The 21,010-nt window shown below is 37.4% G+C and overlaps 1 protein-coding gene across 7 annotated transcripts in view; it reads right to left on the bottom strand.

Moving 5' to 3' along the window:
- EVI5 (ecotropic viral integration site 5) overlaps positions 1–21,010 on the bottom strand; it is a 208,068-nt gene that overhangs the window by 107,535 nt on the left and 79,523 nt on the right. For all 7 annotated transcript variants that reach the window (XM_030868666.3, XM_030868669.3, XM_060302758.2 and 4 more), the window contains exons 7-10: positions 20,132–20,275; positions 19,069–19,158; positions 18,866–18,963; positions 3,972–4,032 (exon numbers count right to left, since the gene is read on the bottom strand). In XM_030868666.3, the coding sequence (XP_030724526.1) occupies positions 3,972–4,032; positions 18,866–18,963; positions 19,069–19,158; positions 20,132–20,275 (393 nt within the window). The remainder of the gene's footprint in view (positions 1–3,971; positions 4,033–18,865; positions 18,964–19,068; positions 19,159–20,131; positions 20,276–21,010) is intronic.

Here is a 21,010-nt window from a genome sequence, read left to right as displayed (position 1 = left end):
CTACTTAATATCCCTGCTTCTGCTCTTACCCCCTGCAATATACTCTCAACACAGCAGCCAGAAGATGCACTGAAAACTTAAGTCAGATCTTGTCCTTCTCTACTGAAAACCCCAGTGGCTCACCAGAGTAAAAGCTAAAGTCTTCACATGTTCAGCAACTCCCTACATTATCTGCAATGTGCAACACCTTACTTCCTTTCACTTCCCTCATCTTCATGTTGTCCCATCACTACTCCTCATCAGCATGCTCCTGACCAGACCCTGCTCTCCTTATATATCTAGCTCCCTCACTTCCCTCAGGTCTTTATTCAAAGGTAACCTGGTCAACTTCTCTAAACTTTTAATCCGAACACTGTTTTTTTAATTTTCCCTTCCCTAAGATATTTTTTTCCTCTGTTTAACACTTATCACCATCTAAAACACTGTACATTTTACTTATTGTCTGATTTCCATACTAGAGTATATAGTTCCACAAGGGCAGGAATTGGTCTGTTTCATAAACACATATCAAGTGCCTAGAACAGTGTTTGGGCATGTAGCAGTCACTGTAAATATCTGTTAAATGAATGACTTCTTAAATAAATTAAGCTATTACATCCCCATTGGATTTTATTAAGTAGCTATTCATTTTTTAATGAAAAGTTTGTAATGGCACAAAAAATGGGCATCCAAATCCTTCCTACATCACAATACATTAAAGTCTCTCTTGCAAAGTAGTAGTGTGTATACACTGAAGAACATGTATGGGTCTAAGACTAACCCAAATCAGAGTTCAAACTCTTGACTTCTACCACTTTCTGTCAGTATGACCACTAGCTTATTATTTGAGCTTTCTGAACCTTAGTTTCTTCATAGAAATATAAACAACGCTTTCATAAGGTTACTGGAAGAATAAAAGGAGATAATGTACGTAAATTATCCTTCGTATATTAAGTGTTGAATAAATGTGTCAGTACTAGTACTTTATATTGATTGTTCAATATAATTCCTGGATGACTTAGATAATATTTGTCATTTTTTTTTTTTTTTTTTTTTTTTTTTGCGGTATGCGGGCCTGTCACTGTTGTGGCCTCTCCCGTTGCAGAGCACAGGCTCAGGACGCGCAGGCTCAGCGGCCATGGCTCACGGGCCCAGCCGCTCCGCGGCACGTGGGATCTTCCCAGACCGGGGCACGAACCCGTGTCCCCTGCATCGGCAGGTGGACCCCCAACCACCGCGCCACCAGGGAAGCCCTGTCATGTTTTTTTATGTTAGGCAGTGAAAACACAGATGTTTTTATATTACGCTCTAGTTTTCAGCATATCTGGAATATTCCATAATTTTTGAAATAAGAAAAAATATCCAAATTCTGACTAAAAACCAGTCAGAATTTCTAACTCCTCTTCACAGGGCTTAAATCTCTATACCCCAAAACATAAATTTAAACATAAATTCATACGTCTATCTTAAATAGAGTAGGGGATAAAGGCTCTTCCTTTTTTAAAGATCTGTGGTTTATCCCAATATAAGCTAGAATCTTAATATTTCTTACCTCCTCCCCCTCAGGTGGAACATCAAGAATTGGAAGAAGATACTGACAAAGGTGTTTCTATTAACAAAAAATTTCGCACAGTAAAATGTAAGATCTACCGTATGAAATCGTTATTATCAAAATCTTCCTGTAACACTTTCAGAGAAGGAATGGAAAATAGTTGAAAGTCACCGTCTTGATCAGGGAGCTGACAGGTATAATTCCTAGCGTAAAGGTCACTGACCCGAAGGTCAAACCTTAAACACATGTCACAGCATCAAAGGCTGATTTTTACTTCTATATCAAAACATCACATAATTATGATCATACTACTTGCGTAAAGAAGTGCGTAAGATTATCTCCCTGAAGGCTTTTGAGGAGAACCAAGGCAAGAAAGTACTAGTTTAACAGAATTCATTCCCTTGTAAAAGGGCCCTTGGGGGAGGGGAAGGGAATTGAATAAGGAAGTGACATTTCCCAAAGAAGAGAGAGGCTCCATGATACATGGCTAATTAATTGTAAATAAGGTGGTCTTCTGGTTGGGAATGAGATGAATTGCCAGGTCCAACTTAAAAATCAGACATATGCAAACATGAAGTTAAAAAAGTAGAGTTACACAAAAACTGTTTTGGCTTTGCCCTTCAGAGGGCAGGAGGAATGAAGAAAGGAATGAAAATGGTACAAGAGTAAAAAAAGAACTATGTGGAAACAAGATTTTATAAAAGGAACTATCTCTGAGATCAGCGTATTTATTTACCCAATGCACTCCACTAACTTTTTTAACTTTTTCCCCCCCAGATTCTTCTCTATAAACAACTTTGTGCCATCTGTTTTTGCCTAAGACATACTCAAAAGTATTTTGTGAGGTATATGAACTATAATTTTCCCCAAAAATCAAAATTTGAAAAAAACTGCAAATATAGGCTAATGTCTGCTAGATCTTTTTGAAAAGGCCTTTGCTATTCCTACATTCATGTGACTTAATTTAAAAAAACTTCTTCAAGAGCAAGGATTGTTCATAGAACTGTTATTTTTATTTTTTTATTTTTTGCAACTACAAGCATGAGGAAACGAACAGGATGGCTTCCCCATCCTCAGATTCTTGATTTGCAGTTCCAAATATTTGTGGTATGCAATAACCCATACTCTCTCCCCACTTATCAGGATGATGCACTTTTTACTTTCAGTAGGTTGAAGTGGAGAGTATGATTCAATATTACCCTTACTCATGGAACCTAAAAGAAAAGCAAATGGTAGAGCAGCAGGTGGGTGACAGAACAAAAAAAAAGAGGGAAAAACATCCACAGGGATCTTTTCCTTCTCTCCTCCTCTCTCTCTCTGAAGAAAATGTATAAGTATCTATTTCCAACAGATAGTGAGTAGGTGACAGAAACGGAAATAAAACATGTATAAAAGGGAGACAGATTTGATGAGGGAAGAGACTGTCTCCCAGGTGGCTTCTGAGCAGGATTATGGTAAGAAAGAGTAGTAATTTAACAGAACCCATTCCTAGTAAAAAGGCATGCGGGGTGTGAGTAACGAAGTGTTATTTTATAGCAAGGCAAAATAATACACAGGTAGGGAATTGTAAATAAGATGGTCATCAAATGTCTTGCCAGGTTGAAGTAAAAAATCAGACTCATCCAAATATACAAAAGTGGAGTCATTCAATAAATTTGTTTTTTTGTTTCTTTTTTTCTTTTCTTTTTTTTTTTTTTTCAGGCAGCTGGGGGGAAAATAAAAGGTAAGGAATTGGATCAGCCAGTCACTGAGTTCCTTCACTAACTCATGCTTCTACTCATTAGCCCCATCCTGAAATATCAGCATAAATGCCAATTCAATTTTCCTTAACACCCAGCTCACACAATGCCAAAGATCCTCAACAATTTCTGGCCTACAGGGATACAAACAAGAATTTTAAGGTACACGTGGGAATTTACATGTCCTTCAAATTGAAAATCTACCTGTTTCTCTGAACAGTAATTCAAAAATAATCTTTGGTTAGCGATGAGAAAATTTAATTAGTCAAAGCTTTCTGCATCTTTAAGGCAGCCATAATTAGTTCTAATGCAATGATCTACTCTATTAGGTCTCCTTTATACTATACTGCTGTTAGTCTCAGCATGTTACAGATTATATTCTCTATAACTTTTTAAAACATGCTTAAATGAAATGATAATTATCTTCCCCAAAGAAGTATTTTCTCCTGATGACCCACCAATAAATCCAGAAAAAGGAAGCTGCTTTCTTTCACATTAGAACAAAAACCACTTCAGATCAGTTTTTGAAATGTCTGTTTTTAACTATAATCTAGTGGGATGGTAAATTTATCAATAAATAAATACAAACATCATTGTTAAATTTATAACAGGTAACAAATATATCAACATAACATCTACTGCCAAATAACTGACTTTAATGAATTTATGTTCAGTACTTTTAAAAGTCCTAAGATGCTTACTTTAATTTCAACTTGTTCTTCCATTTCTTTAGTTTTTATTGTAGTATATTCCTTTTCAAGCCTGAGAAAGAAAAAAAAAAAGTTAAAGGTATGCTTTCATTCCAAACTAGTTACGGAAATTATAAAATTTAAAACCATATATTAACACAAAATACAATTTTGCTATGTTCCCCCAACTTATGACTTGAGATACTTGAAATCAGAAAAACCATCTCAATAGTTATACAGGCTATCAGGAAAAAAAAATTACTTCAAAAATAACAAATATAAGAACCACACAAAAGTAAACTTTAGAAAGTAAACTGCTATAAAGCACCAGAGAACTGAGTTTAGAGATTCTATTCAGCCCTTAACTTACAGAACAAGCACAAACCCTTCCCTCTCAAATTAAAATACACTGATAAAGTTCAACTGGATCTTAACTAAACTTGACTAGAAATTTGTAAGGGGAGAAAAGGAACAACTCTTCCTAACAAAAAAATTCCAGTTAATAAATGTAGAAAGAATGAGGCAAATATAAAAATCACCATTAGAATTCCACAATAAATAACTGCCGTAGGCAAGAAAAATGAATGAATGCTAAAATTAGTGGGTAAAAGTTTAAGCACAGTCTCACAGTATCTCTCCCCAAATATTTACTAATTACAAAGGAAAAAATAGTAAATTTATAGTACAGGATCTTAGCAGACAGCATCTGAGCCAAATGATGAAGGTTAACATCACCGGTAACGCATACCGACATGACACACCCCCTGTTAAATAAAAAGTACTGAGAAAGGCGGCACCTCACCTCTGTGGTATCCTTCCCAATAATGCATATCCTCAATCTAATCAAGAGAAATCATCAAACCCCAATTGAAGGACATTCTAAAAAATATCTGACCAGCTCGCATCAGAAGTGTCAAGGTCAGAAAAAACAAGAAAAGACTGAAGAACTGTCACGGACTGTAGGAGACTAAGAAATGACAAACAAATGCAAGGTACTATTTTTGCAACTCTACTATAAACACAAAATTATCTTAAAAAATTATCAGCCATCCAAAAATTAGTCCTACCAAATTATTTTTATACCTTACTCTCAATCAAAAATGTTAATAACAAGTTAAACCCTCCAAATAATAAACAGGTCCCACATAACTTATAGCTTCTTTTAAAAATCAAGTTCTCCCTCAAAGGACAAGAATCTATTATGTACTGTGTATAATTTCATTTATCTCACAGAACATTTTTTTTATTGTGGTAAAATACACATAACAAACTTTACCATCTTAACTATTTTTAAATGTACAAGTCAGTGGTATTAAATACATTTATAATGTTGTGCAGCCATCACCACCATCACGTCCACAGCTTTTTTCATCTTATAAAACTGAAACTCTGTACCTATGAAACAATAACACCCCATTTCCCCCTCTCACCAGGCCCTGGCTACAACCATTTTACATTCTGTCTATGTGAGTCTGACAACACTAAGTATCTCATATAAGTGGAATCATACAGTATTTGTCCTATTGTGACTGGCTTATTTCACTTAGCATAATGTCCCCATAGTTCACCCATATTATACCATACATTGAGCGTCTCTTTATGTGCTAACTGACCATTTACATCTCTTTGGAGAAATGTCTATTCAAATTCATTGTCCATTTTTTAATCCAGTTGTTTTGTTTTTGGCTGCTGAGTTTTAAGAGTTCGCTATATATTCTAGATATTAATCTTTTATCAGATATGTGATTTGCAAACATTTTCTCCCATTCTGCGGGTTGCCTTTTTCTGTTGAATGTCTTAGAATACACAAAAATTTTCTCAAAGTACACTAATATTTTATTTTTAAATTTTATGAGCCTCTAATGGATAGAACTTTTCTGAATTTTTTTTTATGTTTTCTTCCAGTTTTATTGAGATATAACTGACATACAGCATCGTATAAGTTTAAGGTGTACAGCATAATAATTTGACTTATATACATCATGAATTACTACTACAATAAGTTTAGTGAACATCCATTACCGCATATAGATTTAAAAAATCATTTATTTATTTACTTTATTTTTGGCTGCATTGGGTCTTCCTTGCTGCCTGCATGCTTTCTCTAGTTACGGCAAGCGGGGGCTACTCTTCGTTGCAGTGCACAGGCTTCTCACTGTGTTGGCTTTTCTTGTTGCGGAGCACAGGCTCTAGGCACGTGGGCTTCTGTAGTTGTGGCTCGTAGGCTCTAGAGTGCAGGGTCAGTAGTTGTGTCGCATGGGCTTTGTTGCTCTGTGACATGTGGGAACTTCCCGGACCAGGGCTTGAACCCTTGTCCCCTGCATTGGCAGGCGGATTCTTAACCACTGCGCCACCAGGGAAGCCCCAACCTGTTACATTTTTAAATTGAAGTTGTTCTGCTCTAGGGCTTAAAATAGAAAAAAAATTTTTTTTCCTTGTGATGAGAACTCAGAATTTACTCTCTTAACAACTTTCATATATAATGTACAGCAGTGTTACCTATCTTTATCATGTTATACATTACATCCCCAGTACTTACTTATCTAAAAACTGGAAGTTTGTGCCTTTTGACTGCCTTTATCAATTCCCCCTCTCTTGGCCCCCACCTCTAGTAACAACAAATCTGATCTCTTTTTCTATGAGCTTATTTGTTTCTGAAATATAACTGACCTACAACACTATGTTAGTTCCTGGTACACAACATAGTGATTTGACATTTCTATACACTTCAAAAGGATCACCTAACAAAGCTATTACATAACTACTGACCATACTCTCCACACTGTACATTTCACACTGAGGACTCATTTTGTAACTGAAAGTTTTTACCTCTTAATAACCAAATTTTAAATTTTTCATGAACTTTAGTTTGTCTATTTTTTCTTTTGTTGTCTGTGCCGTTGGTGTCATATGCAAGATATCATTGCCAAATCCAATGTCATGAAGCTTTTGCCCTATGTTTTCATCTAAGAGTTTTAGTTTTAGTCCTTAGATCTGTGATCCATTTTGACTTAAATTTTGCATATGGTGTTAGGTGAGGGTCCAACTTCATATTTTCACATGTGGATATCCGGTTTTCTCTGCACCATTTGTTGAAAGACAGTCCTTTCCATATTGAATGGTCTCAGCATCCTTGACAAAAATCATTTGATCATGTATGTAAGGGCTTATTTCTGTCTTTATTCCAGTGCCAACCTGTTTTGATTACTGTAGCTTTGCAGTAAGTTTAGAAATCAGGATGTGTGAGTCCTCCAGCTTTGTTGTTCTTGTTCAAGATTATTTTGGCTATCTGGGGTCCTTTAAGGTTCCATATGAATTTTAGAATGGGGTTTTCTATCTGCAAAAAAAAATGTCATCAGTATTTTGATAAGGACTGCACTGAATCTGTAGATCATTTGGGGTAGTACTGACATCTTAACAAGATTAAGTCTTCCAATCTTTGAATATGGGATGTGTTTCCATTTGTTTATATATTTAATTTCTTGCAGTAATGTTTTGATGTTTTCATTGTACAAGTCTTTTGCCTCCTTGGTTAATTCCTAAGTATTTATTTTGATGCTACTGAAAAATAAAACTTTTTCACTGATCCACTGGTTGTTTAAGAGTGTGTTGTTTAATTTCCAAAAAATTGCTGTTTCTGGTTTTATTTCTGTTATTGATATCTAACTTCAACTTGTTATAGCTGGAGAAGACATTTTGTACATCTCTTAAAATCTACTGAGACTTAATAGTGTTGTTGTTATTAGGTAAAGTGTTCTGTGTATCTCTATTAGATATAGTTGGTTTATTGTGTTGAGTCCTCTATTTCCTTACTTATATTCTCTGGTTGTTCTATCCATTACTGAGAGTGGGATATTGAAGTCTCCAACTACTACTGTAGAACTGTCCATTTCTCACTTCATTTGTCCATTTTTGCTTCATATATTTTGATAGTCTGTCATTGGTGTATAAATATTTATAATTGTAACACCTATTGCTATATTGAACCTTTCATTAATATATATTACCTGTCTTTGTCTCTTGGAAACTTTTAAAATTTAAAGTCTGTTTTGTCTGATATTACTATAGCTACCTCTGCTCTCTTTTGTTTACTATTTGCATGGAATATCTTTTCCCAACCTTTTGCTTTCAATCTATTTGCATCTTTGTATCTAAAATGAGTCACCTGTAGATAACATGTAGTTGGATCATGTGGTTTTTCCCCATTCTGCCAATCTATGTCTTTTGGAGAGTTTAATTCATTTACTTTTTTTTTTTTTTTTTTGCAGTACGCGGGCCTCTCACTGCTGTGGCCTCTCCCGTTGAGGAGCACAGGCTCTGGACGCGCAGGCTCAGCGGCCATGGCTCGTGGGCCCAGCCGCTCCGCAGCATGTGGGATCTTCCCAGACCAGGGCACGAACCCGTGTCCCCTGCATCGGCAGGCGGACTCTCAACCACTGCGCCACCAGGGAAGCCCATTAATTCATTTACTTTTAAAGTAAGTACTGATAAGGAAGGACTTACTGTCATTTTGCTGTTTGTTTGCTATATGCCTTGTAGCTTTTTTTGTCCCTCATTTCCTGCATTATTGTTGTCTTTAGTGTTTAGTTGGTTTTTTTGTAGTGAAATGCTTAAATTCCTTTCTAATTTCCTATTGTGTATATTCCATTGTTATTTTCTTTGTGGTTCCATGGAGATTATATTAACATTCTAAAGTTATAATACTCTAATTTGAATTTATAGCAGCTTAACTTCAATAATATACAAGAACTCTGCTCTTTTATAGCTTCTTTCCCACCCCTTTTGGTTACTGGTCACAAAAACATGTATTCATACATTGTGTGCCCCAAAACACAAACTAATGATTCTTTTAAATCTATTAGTCTCCTAAATAATGTAGAAAACAAGATTTGGAGCTACAAACAAAAATTACAATACTAGTAACTTTTAGACTAATAATTGCTTTTTTAAAAATGTATTAATTTATTAAATCATGTAGAAAACAAAAAGTGGAGTTACAATCCACTGTTATGATAATAATAGCTTTCATAATTGCCCATGTGTTTGCCTTAATTAAGAAGTTCATTTTGTGAGATGACTTTGAGTTACTGTTTCGTGAGTGTCCTTTCATTTCACCCTGCAGGAATGAGTATTTCCTGAAGGGCAGATCTAGTGATAACGAGCTTAGCCTTCATTTACCTGGGAATGTCTCGATTTTCCCCTCACTTTTGAAAGACAGTTTTGCCAGATACAGGATTCCTGACTGTTTTTCCTTTTAGCACTTTGGATATAAAGGCCCACTTGTCTTCTGGCCTCCAAAGTGTCTGATGAGAAGTATGTTTATAATCTTATTGAGAATCCCTTGTACATAATGATTGACTTCTCTTTTGCTGCCTTCAAGATTTGCTCTCTCTTTGCCTTTTGCAAGTCTGATTATAATGTGTCTTGGTGTGGGGTCTTTCTTACATCACTTTACTTGGAGTTAATGAGCTTCTTAAATGTTTATATTCATGTCTTTCAACAAATGTGTTAAGTTTTCAGCCATTATTTCTTCAAACATTCTATCCCGCCACCCCACCTTCTCAGATTCCCACAATATGTATGTTGGTCCACTTGATGGTATCCCACAGATCCCTTAGGCTCTGTTCACTTTTCTTAGGTCTTTTTTGTTGTTGCTATTCCTCGAACTCAGTTATTTCCAGTATCCTATCTTCAGGTTCACTTATTCTTCTACCTGCTCAAATCTGCCTTTCAATCACTCTAGTGAACTTTTCATTTCAGTTATTGTACTTTTCAGATCCAGAATTTCTTTCTGGTTTCTTTTTAGACTTTCTATCCCTTTACTGATATTTCCATTTTGTTCATACATCTTCTTTACTTTTCCCACAGCTTCCTTTATTTCTTTGAGCATCTTTTAAAGTTTCTATCTACCAAATATGCCATGAAGTTTCCTTCAGATACAGTTTATTTTTTTCCTTTGAATGGGTCATATTTTCCTGTTTCTTCACATGCCTTGATTTTTTTGTTGTTGAAAACTAGACATTTGAATCTAGTAATGTGGTAACTCTGAAAATCAGATTCTCCCCCTCCCCAGGATTTGCTGGGGGTTTTTTTGTTATTGTTTTTGTCTTTTTGATTGTTATAGGCTGTCTCTCTGTTGATGACCAACCTGAGCTGTAAACTTACGGTATCCACAGGTCTTTTCTGAGCCTCTGCCTTGGGCATACACAGTCACGTTTTAATTTTCTCCATATATGCAGTTGTTTTTGAACGTCCTAGTCTTTTGTGTCTGGCTCCCAAAAGCGGAAAAAGAAAAAATTGAAGGGGAGAAAAGGGCACGAGCCCTTTAAATCTCTGGGCAGTCTCTTCAGCCAGAGGAAGAGGTGCAACAACAGTGGAGAGAGGTGCGACATCAATGGGGAGATGTGCAACAACAACTTCTTTGCACCTGTCCGATCAAAAACAGTGATCAGGAATCAGAGCACAGATCCCTAATATGTGGAGGACATGGTCTTTTTTGCCCACCCTGACTCCCATAAGCTGCATGCAGGCTGTTCCAGGAATACAAGCACAGCTGCCTGTCAGTGGCTAAGGGGTAGAGAATGGGTAATGCGCTAAGAGCTGAACTGATCAAATTAACTGCAATTTACCATGCCTACCCCTAGCAGTTACAAGTCTTCAATAGACTTCAGAGTTCCAAAACAGTTAACATCAGACAGATTCTGCCAGTGCAACTACTGTCTAGGTGGCAGACAGATTCCTGGTGCTTCCTACTCTGCCATCTTTTCACAATCTTCTGTCCACAGTGACTATGTAATATGCCAATTTTGAGGCTTAGAAAGAAGGAGAAACTTGCATAAGGTCACACCCTTAACTGCTACACTGCTATGTCTCTTACTTTGGTATGTCTAAAAGAATACAGGATATCCAAAAAATTTTTGATTCTAAAAAAGTGCGAAACATTTTGAGCAATGGCTGCACTGTTGAAATAACTTTATAGCCTTCACAAATGACTACTGTGAAGCAGATATTTTGTAATGTATTCTGATAAATGTCATCATTACTCATTCACAAACCTAAAACAAAACACTATGAGTTATCATTTAATCCTTGATTCCCAATTCAGTCACCAAGCATGTTCAATTCAACCACCTTAACACTGCTCTAAAATTCAATATTACTTTTTCATCTGCATTGATAATTTTTTTAAACAAACTTTATTTTTTAGAACTGTTTTAGATTTACAAAATAATTAGAAGAGTATAGAGTTTCTATAAACCCCATCCCCAGTTTCTCCTAGGTTTAAACCTTACATTAGTATAGTACATTTATGACAATTAATGAACCAATATTAATATATTATTAACAACTAAAGTCCATACTTTATTCAGGTTTCTGAAATTTTTGGCTCATGTCCTTTTTCTACTCTAGGATCCCATCCAGGATACCACACTACATTTAGCTGTCACGTCTTCTTAAAGTCCCATGGTTAGGACAGTCTCTCAGACTTTCCAAGTTTTTGATGACCCTGACAGTTTGAGGAGTACTGGTCATCAGGTGTTCTGTAGAATGTCCCTCAACTGGGATTTGTCTCATGCTTTGCTCATGATTATATTGGTAATATGGGTTTTGGGGGAGGAAGACCACAGAGGTAAGTCCCATTTTCATCAAAGGTATAAACTATCAACAGGATACCACTGTTGATGTTGACCTTGATCACCTGGCTGAGGTATGATCAGGTTTCTGCAAACCTACTTCCAAGTAGCTGCAAAGCTACCTCCCTCTCCCTTCACTGGTAGTATTTTTAGGCCTTTGTTATGGCTTATAAATTACTAGAGGAATCTTTTAATTGTTCTTGCTACTTGCCAGTTTCTTAACTCAATCTTTTCTAAACACTATTACCAGAGTGGTATTTCTGGGGGACTTCCCTGGTGGCACAGTGGTTAAGAATCGGCCTGTCAATGCAGGGGACACGGGTTCGAGCCCTGGTCCGGGAAGATCCCACATGCTGTGGAGCAACTAAGCCCATGCGCCACAACTACTGAGCCCGCGCTCTAGAGCCCGTGAGCCACAACTACTGAGCCAACGTGCGACAACTACTGAAGCCCGTGCACCTAGAGCCCGTGCTCCACAACAAGAGAAGCCACCACAATGAGAAGCCTGCGCACCACAACGAAGAGTAGCCCCCATTTCCCTCAACTAGAGAAAGCCCATGTGCAGCAACAAAGACCCAACACAGCCAAAAAATAAAAACAAACAAATTAATTAATTAATTTAAAAAAATCAGGGCTTCTCAAAAACCAGTCTGAAAACCACCTAGTAGTTCTTAATTAAAAAAATAATAATAACAAGACTCAGTGGATTCACACAGATATAACTAAATAAGCAAGCAAAGAGATAAAAAGAGAAAGAAGGGAAACCTCTTCCTTATACTAGAATGCCAATTAATAAGGAAGGAATGAGGGAGTGAGACAATCATAAACAGAGCCAAATATGGGGAGGGAAAGTTTGGTAAGGAACAGGATATTATATAACCTCAAAGTAACTTGACACAAATTACTTACTCATAAAAGACAAAATAATAACTTTATAGTAGTAAAATCTGGCAGACATCACCTTATTAACCAAGAGATCAAAGCTAACACCATCTTCCTTAAAAAAGTAAAAGTAGAGCTACCATATGATCCTGCAATCCCACTCCTGGGCATATATCTGGAGAAAAACATAAGCTGAAAAGATACATGCACCCCAATGTTCATAGCAGCACTATTTACAATACAAGACATGGAAGAAACCTAAGTGTCCATTAACAGCTAAATGGATAAAGAAGATGTAGTATATACACACTATGGACTATTACTCAGCCTTAAAAAAGAATGGAATAATGCCATTTGCAGCAACATGGATGGACCTAAAGATTATCATACTAAGTGAATTGAAGTAAGCCAGAGAAAGGCAAATAGCATATGATATTGCTTATATGTGCAATATAAAAAAATGATACAAATGAACTTATTTATAAAACAGAAATAGACTCACAGACATAGAAAACAAACTTATGGTTACCAAAGCGGGGAGGATAAATTAGGAGTTTGGGATTAAAATATACACATTACTATACATAAAATAGATAACCAACATGGACCTACTGTATAGCACAGGGAACTATACTCAATATCTTGTAATAACCTATAATGGAAGAGAATGTAAAAAAAGAATATATATATACATATATATGTGTGTGTGTGTGTATATATATATATATATATATCTGAATCACTTTGCTGTACACCTGAAACTAACACAACATTGTAAATCAACTATATTTCAATAAAAATTTAAAAATAAATAAATAATTGTTTTTTAAAAAAGGTAACATCATCAATATTGAGACAAGCCAAGACTGATGAGAAGATACAATATTATTGGTATACCTGCCAAAAATGCACAACCTGAATCTAATAATGAGGAAATGTTAGATAAACCGACATTGTGGGATCTTCTACAAAATAACTAGCCTGTACTCTTCAAATATATCAAGGTCGAGAAACACAAAGCATTGAGAGAGCATTTCAGATTAAAGGAGACTGAAATGACACTATTTACAATACAAACATGGAAGACCTAATGCAATACACGGGACTTTCCTGGTGGCACAGTGGTTAAGAATCCACCTGCCAATGCAGGGGACATGGGTTCAAGCCCTGGTCTGGGAAGATCCCACATGCCGTGGAGCAACTAAGCCCATGCACCACAACTACTGAGCCAGCGTGCTGCAACTACTGAAGCCAGCAAGCCTAGAGCCCGTGCTCCACAACACGAGAAGCCACCGCAAGAAGTCTGCGCACCACAACGAAGAGTAGCCCCCACTTGCTGCAACTAGAGAAAGCCCGCATGCAGCAGTGAAGACCCAACACAGCCAAAAATAAATAAAATTAAATCTTTAAATAAATAAATAAATAAACAAATTGCAATACATGATCCTGTAGGGTCTGGAGTGGATACAGGACCCAGGGGGTAAGGGATTAAGAGTGGGGAGTGGGGGCTTCCCTGGTGGCGCAGTGGTTGAGAGTCTGCCTGCTGATGCAGGGGACACGGGTTCGTGCCCCGGTCCGGGAGGATCCCACATGCTGCGGAGCGGCTGGGCCCGTGGGCCATGGCCGCTGAGCCTGCGCGTCTGGAGCCTGTGCTCTGCAACAGGAGAGGCCACAGCGGTGAGAGGCCCGCGTAACGTAAAAATAAAATAAATAAATAAATAAAAGAGTGGGGAGTGGGTAGAAGTTGGGGATGGGAGGAGGAGATTGTTGTAAGGAATATTATTGGGACAAATGATAAAATTTGAACTTCTTTTATGGATTAGAATACTATTGTATCTATGATAATTTCCTGATTTTGATTAACTGCTGACTTCGGTTTAAAAAAAAAAAAAAAAGCTCTGTTCTTAGGAAGTACATATTCAAGTATTTAAGGAAAAAGGGCACAATATCTCAACTTACTCTAAAATGTGTCCTCCCAAAAATAATGGGTATGGATTTTACTTACACACACACACACATATTATTTTATTTATATATATGCATGTGGGGGGGGGGGAGGAAAATAAAACAAATGGGGCAAAATGTAAACAATTGGTGAATTTGGATAAGTGGCATAAGGGAGTTCCTTGTAGTATATTTGTAACTTTTTTGAAAAGTTTAAAAGTATACCAAAATAAAAAATTACAACAAAAGAAGCCAAAGGCTAAGACTGCTTGCTTGCAACATTCATATCTTAAAGAAACCTCTAAACCACATGTGAGTGATTAGTGAGCAGTTGAAACATGGCTAATACAACTGATTTAATGAATCTTTAATTCTATTTAAATAGCCACATACAGGTAGTGGCTACCATACAGGACAGCACAGCTTTAAATACCCCTAGGTTCCCACCACGTTTCAAACATCACTGCCTATTACACTCCCATTTGCCTACAGTACAGTCACACTGGCTTTTTACTGTTCTTAAATACATCAAGCATTCTTATTTCATTCATTACATTTACTGCTCTCTCAGCATGAAATATACTTGCTCAGATAATCACATGGCTCCCTCTCTCACTTCCTTCAGCTGTCTGCTCAAATGGTGCTTTATCAGTCTGTGTGCCCTATCCTGAGTTCTCTATCTACAAAAAGCACCCCATCACTTCCATGTCCTTCATCCTCCTTTACTTTTCCTTCATGGCACTGACACTGATGGACATGATACTGTATATTTGTTCAGAAGCTGTTCCATTTGATTTTTCTTGCTTTGCTCTCTCAGGGCACACTCCTTCTGGGGCAAGTCATTCTGAAATTGTACCTTTTGTTTGGAACTCCAGAGGTTTTTATATCTCAAAGTCAGTCTTCTGCACTTCTGTAAGTTCCACAAAGGAGGAACTCCCTCTCTGTAGTCATCATTTAACCCCAGCAACTGGAAACGTAAGTTTTTTAAAACTATACTCTGGTGCCCTCTCCTTCAGAAAACAACCTGAGGGCTTCCCTGGTGGTGCAGTGGTTGAGAATCTGCCTGCTAATGCAGGGGACACGGGTTCGAGCCCTGGTCTGGGAGGATCCCACATGCCGCGGAGCAACTGGGCCCATGAGCCACAACTACTGAGCCTGCGCGTCTGGAGCCTGTGCTCCGCAACAAGCAAGGCCGCGATAGTGAGAGGCCCGTGCACCGCAATGAAGAGTGGCCCCCCCTTGCCACAACTAGAGAAAGCCCTCGCACAGAAACGAAGACCCAACACAGCAAAAATTAATTAATTAATTAATAAACACCTACCCCCAACATCTTCTGTTAAAAAAAAAAAAGAAAACAACCTGAATCTTCATCTTCTGCCATCCTCCTATCCAGCCATGTCAGTGGTCTTCAACTTTTTTTTCTCATGTACCTGCTAAAAGAATGTTGCCCCTTATATACTTCAAAGAAGTCTAAAAAATTTTTGTTACCTAAGTGCATATAGTTGCAAAGGATGTGATTTATATATGCTTAAATTTTTTCACTAAAACTTTAAATGAGACTTATTCGATTTATGGATGTCTACTCTATAACCTAAGCAGCAAAGGCAGTCACTGTTACTAAACCAATGAGTCAAATTACATTTACTTTCTCTATCACCAAAGTTCATGTTCTTTTTCAACTCAAATAAGTATATATGAATACATAACCCCATAACCACCATTCTATTTTTCAATTCTAACTATAAGCAAGATAAGGCAGCCTTGCCAAGCATTTGTCAGCTGGATGAAATAAGAAGCTGCCCCATTTGATTTTTCTTGCTTTGTTCTCTAAGGGCACACTCCTTCTGTAGCAAGGCATTCTGAAATTGTCCCTTTCTTTTGGTACTCCAGAGATTTTTATATCCCAAAGTAATGTACCACAGTAAGAATTGGAGTGACAGGTTTGCCTTACTTTTATAAAGTGGTAGAAGGCAGATTGTAAAAGGGGAGCTAGAAAGGAGAACAAAGATACTGTAACAAAGAAGAACAAACCTGACTCCATATTGGATCTATTCCTTTAGCTCTAACCTTTGAGCTCTGTTTTTAGTTATGCTGGCTCTGCACCTTTGTAAAAGGATGTCGCCTATAGCCTAAAATATACATGAGAGCCCATTCTCAAGGCTCTGCCTCCCAGGCTTGATCTTTAAAAGTATCAATATAACACTTTTCCATTCATACAGAGATAAAAAGTTGCAGAACAGAACATTTGTTTTGTTGAGGGTTGATAGGAGCATTGTGGCTAGACTCAGGTGGACAGCTTGAAGAACAAAGGATTCTGGCACCAAGAAGTCTGCAACAACCAGCTACACACTCTGCCCTTTTAGTATTAAAGAGACCTAAATCCTAACTCGGGTAAAATGGTTCACTGGGACACCAGTCCACCATCTTCCTGGTCTTCCGGCTTTGCAAATAAAGTCACTATTCCTTGCCCCAACACCATGTCTCTCGATTTATTGGCCTGTCGTGTGGCGAGTACTACAAGCTTGAACTCAGTAAAAGTACCTCTACCATAGGAATATTATCAGGGCAGATAAAAGTTAGGAAAGAATGAAAATCTAGTTACCATGCTCTGAACATTTTCCTGGGCCCCAACAGACTAGACTGTGTATGCAGTTTAAAGACACATAGTTTAGGCATCTCTTACATGTTATATTAATAACATGTTATATTGACATCTACCAGACTGTAATAGGCTATTTAATTCTGTTCTGCCACCATCCTACCCACAGGAAATTTGAACCTTCTTCAGAGCCAGGTCCAAGTGTAAGTTCATTACATCCTGAGAGTGATACTTAGTAGAAATGGATGACACTCATCTTTTAATACTGATAAAGTATTATTCTCCAGAATATGCATAAACAGACTACTAACCACTAAGAAGTAGTCAATGCAGTAAGAAGTAGATACTGCAACAGAAAAGGAAGGGAAGTACCAACAAAATAAAAAAAAAGGAAGGGAAAGAAAACAGAAGCATATTTGTTACGGTGATCTATAATCAGTGATCTTTGATGTTACTATTGTAAAAAAGATTACAACTTGATGAAGGCTCAAATGATGATTAGCAATTTTTAGCAATAAAGTTTTTTCTAATAAATTTATTTATTCATTTATTGATTTATTTTTGGCTGCACTGGGTCTTCTTTGCTGCACATGGGCTTTCTCTAGCTGTGGCGAGCAGGGGCTACTCTTCGTGGCAGTGCGTGGGCTTTCCATTGCGTTGGCTTCTCTTGTTGCGGAGCACAGGCTCTAGGCATGCAGGCTTCAGTAGTTGTGGCACACGGGCTCAGTAGTTGTGGCTTGTGGGCTCTAGAGCACAGGATCAGTAGTTGTGGCGCACAGGCTTAGTTGCTCCCCATGGCATGTGGGATCTTCCCAGACCAGGGATCGAACCTGTGTCCCCGGCATTGGCAGACGGATTCTTAACCACTGTGCCACCAGGGAAGTCCCAATAAAGTATTTTTAAATTAAGGTCAACAGGCAGAAATTGAGATGGTGCCTAAGATTTTATCAATTATAGAACAGAACAGCTTTTCAGTCAGTAATGTCTCAAAATGATGGTGTGATGTGATTGATTATTAGAAATTTCAGAGGTAATTTATTAACAATAATATTTGAATATGATAAATTGTCTTTTTTCAAATTAGAGCCAACTAATTTTAATAACATAATTCTTACTCATATTCTAATATACTTTCTGGAGTAGGAATCTCCATGGGAATAGTTGTACATGTTAATGTAATTTCACCTTGCAGCAGCAGAGATACTGAGAACAAGTGTCAGGAATGCTAACAATGACCTCAGGCTAAGATTTATTTAATTACTGGAACCTAGAAGAGTAAGAGCTGTTGTTCTTAATTAACACCTTTATCATATTTCAAAAATTAACCTTTACAGGCCAAAGGTTTTACTGCATATCTTGAACTTTTATGAAATATATTCAAAGAAAAGTTTCACTAGAAAGTAATACACAGTAAACAAAATTCTAACTTAATGCATACTTCATGCCTATCTTGCTGGTTATGCTAATCTTGAACTTAAGTGATAAACTGGGATCAACTAAGAGGAAAAGAATGTCAGTGACTTAGACCACACCATAAAAGCGGTTTCTAAAATAACAGCACCCTCACATATATACACTTACCAGGTTCCTAATTCTAATCAATGTGGAATGGGAAGGGGAGTTTTAAAAGTAATACACAATAATCCCATGCACCACTAGAGCACTATGAAATTCCAATATTAAATTTAGGTTATATTGAAACCAATACCACCAAATAAAACATTACAGCTCTATAAAATGAGGAGGAAATCTGCACTCACCACTAGAATGTTTTGCTTCTTCCATTTAATTTCCTAAATGCATCAACAAACCCCCATAACTAAAAAAACAAAATATAAAATACTTACTTTTTCATTTTTTTTGAGTTATACTTGACTTGGTAAGCTGCCTGGATTAATTTGTCTGGACCACCATCAAACTGATGTGGAATGACCTTCTGAAAGTGCTAAAATACAATAGAAGAAAAACATAAGAATGACTTAGTACCGTTTATTATCAATTAATTAATAGTAAAATCTAGAGACATTCAAGAAATCATGGCCTGGCTTACCTGTAACATCCCTTCCATGTCGAGTTGCATCAGTTCTGCCTGATTCATTTGAAGAAGCGCTAATCCTACCCGAAACACTATTTCTAAACCCTGAGGAATCAAATTATAAAGTCAAATTTGTCTTATTCTTTCAAAACAAAAACTAATCATTCAAAAGAATACTAAGGTAAACATTTAGGTATCTAAACAGAGGTGCGCACACATTTTCTGTAAAGAGTTGGAGAACAAATGTTTTAGGCTTTATGAGCCCTACCTATGGTTGCTGTCACAAATAATCAACCCTGCCACTGCAGCTCAAAAGCAGACACAGACATCACATCAACAAATGGTCACGGCTATGTTCCAAGAAACTTTATTTACAGAAATAAGTGGAAGGACAGATTTGGCATACAAACCAGAAGAGATTAGTATATGAATCACAGCTTGCTGGCTCCAGACTAACCTAACTTAGCTACATTATACAAACTGATCTTCCCAAGATGTAATTAATAACAATTTATAATATTCTTAGGTGCTCTCCATCACTGATCACCTATCCTTACCTTCCTACCTTCTCACTCAAAATATACAAGACAAAGGATCACTACTACATATCACTGACAATTAGAAGGACTGCCTGCAAGGTGTTCATGGGACAGGAGAAACAATTATACTCATTACTTCTTCCTCTTTGGGTAACAGATGCATTGCAACAATATTGACTGTAAGGTAGATTTTACCCCTCACTAATTCTCACTAAATCAAAAAGGAGGTGAAACAGAGGTCTGATTAAGAGTGTAGGCTCCAGATTTTGAATGCCTACATCTGAATCCTGGTTACTATACCACTTATGTGTCCATAGACGACCTACTTAATCTTTCTCCAAATATTGGCTTCCTAATCTCTCATCTGTCGTCTATCAAATGGGGAGATGAATAGTACTGATAGGGTTGTTAAAGGATTAGATGAGATTATCCAGGTAAGCAGTTTAGCATGGAACACATGGGTCTCCTTTATCATTGGCCTCATTGCCCAGCTCTCATTAACCCAATGATTCCTTTGCTCAGTCTGCGCATTAACTCACCTCAGACATAAAGATATCAAATATCCTTGTTGCAATTGGTAGTGGAAAAGTCGTAAGGAAGATAGTCAGAAACCAAGATGATGCATACATTGAGGTATGAAAACTCTGAGACTGAAAATGCACAAAGAGCTCTGGAAGATGCTCCTAAAGAGATGAAAAGAATTTCTTAGTTAAAACATGGTAAAACTGAGTATTTTAAGCCAGACCATTGTATACATACTAAAGTAGCTGATAGCAAACACAAACATAAAATTTAGGCTTCATACGGAAGAGTTAAGAGGCAGAAACTGACACATTCTGGATAGTGGTTATTGTCTGGAAAAGAAAGAAGGGAAAAAGGATGTGGAGTTGGAACTTAAAAAGTTGGAACTGGGGGCTTCCCTGGTGGCGCAGTGGTTGAGAGTCTGCCTGCCGATGCAGGGGTCACGGGTTCATGCCCCGGTCCGGAAAGATCCCACATGCCGCGGAGTGGCTGGGCCCGTGAGCCCGTGAGCCATGGCCGCTGAGCCTGCGCGTCCGGAGCCTGTGCTCCGCAACGGGAGAGGCCACAACAGTGAGAGGCCCGCATACCGCAAAAAAAAAAAAAAAAAGTTGGAACTTTTTAATGATTTATTAATAAAAAGAAAAATTACAATAAATAAGTAAAAATTTTATATTTCTTTAATCTTATTTGTGGGTACATGGGTATCTGATATTTTCTATACTTTTCTATAAACTATAATATTTCCAAAAAAATTTTTTCTTTTCTTTTTTTCTTTTATTTGCGGTATGCGGGCCTCTCCCACTGCAGAGCACAGGCTCCGGATGCGCAGGCCCAGCGGCCATGGCTCACGGGCCCAGCTGCTCTGCAGCATGTGGGATCTTCCCGGACCGGGGCAT

Source organism: Globicephala melas, chromosome 1, assembly GCF_963455315.2.
Source record: "Globicephala melas chromosome 1, mGloMel1.2, whole genome shotgun sequence".
In the NCBI taxonomy this organism is placed as follows: Eukaryota; Metazoa; Chordata; class Mammalia; order Artiodactyla; family Delphinidae; genus Globicephala; species Globicephala melas.
Note: the sequence above shows the minus strand (reverse complement) of the source record. Positions and strands in the feature narration are given on the sequence as shown.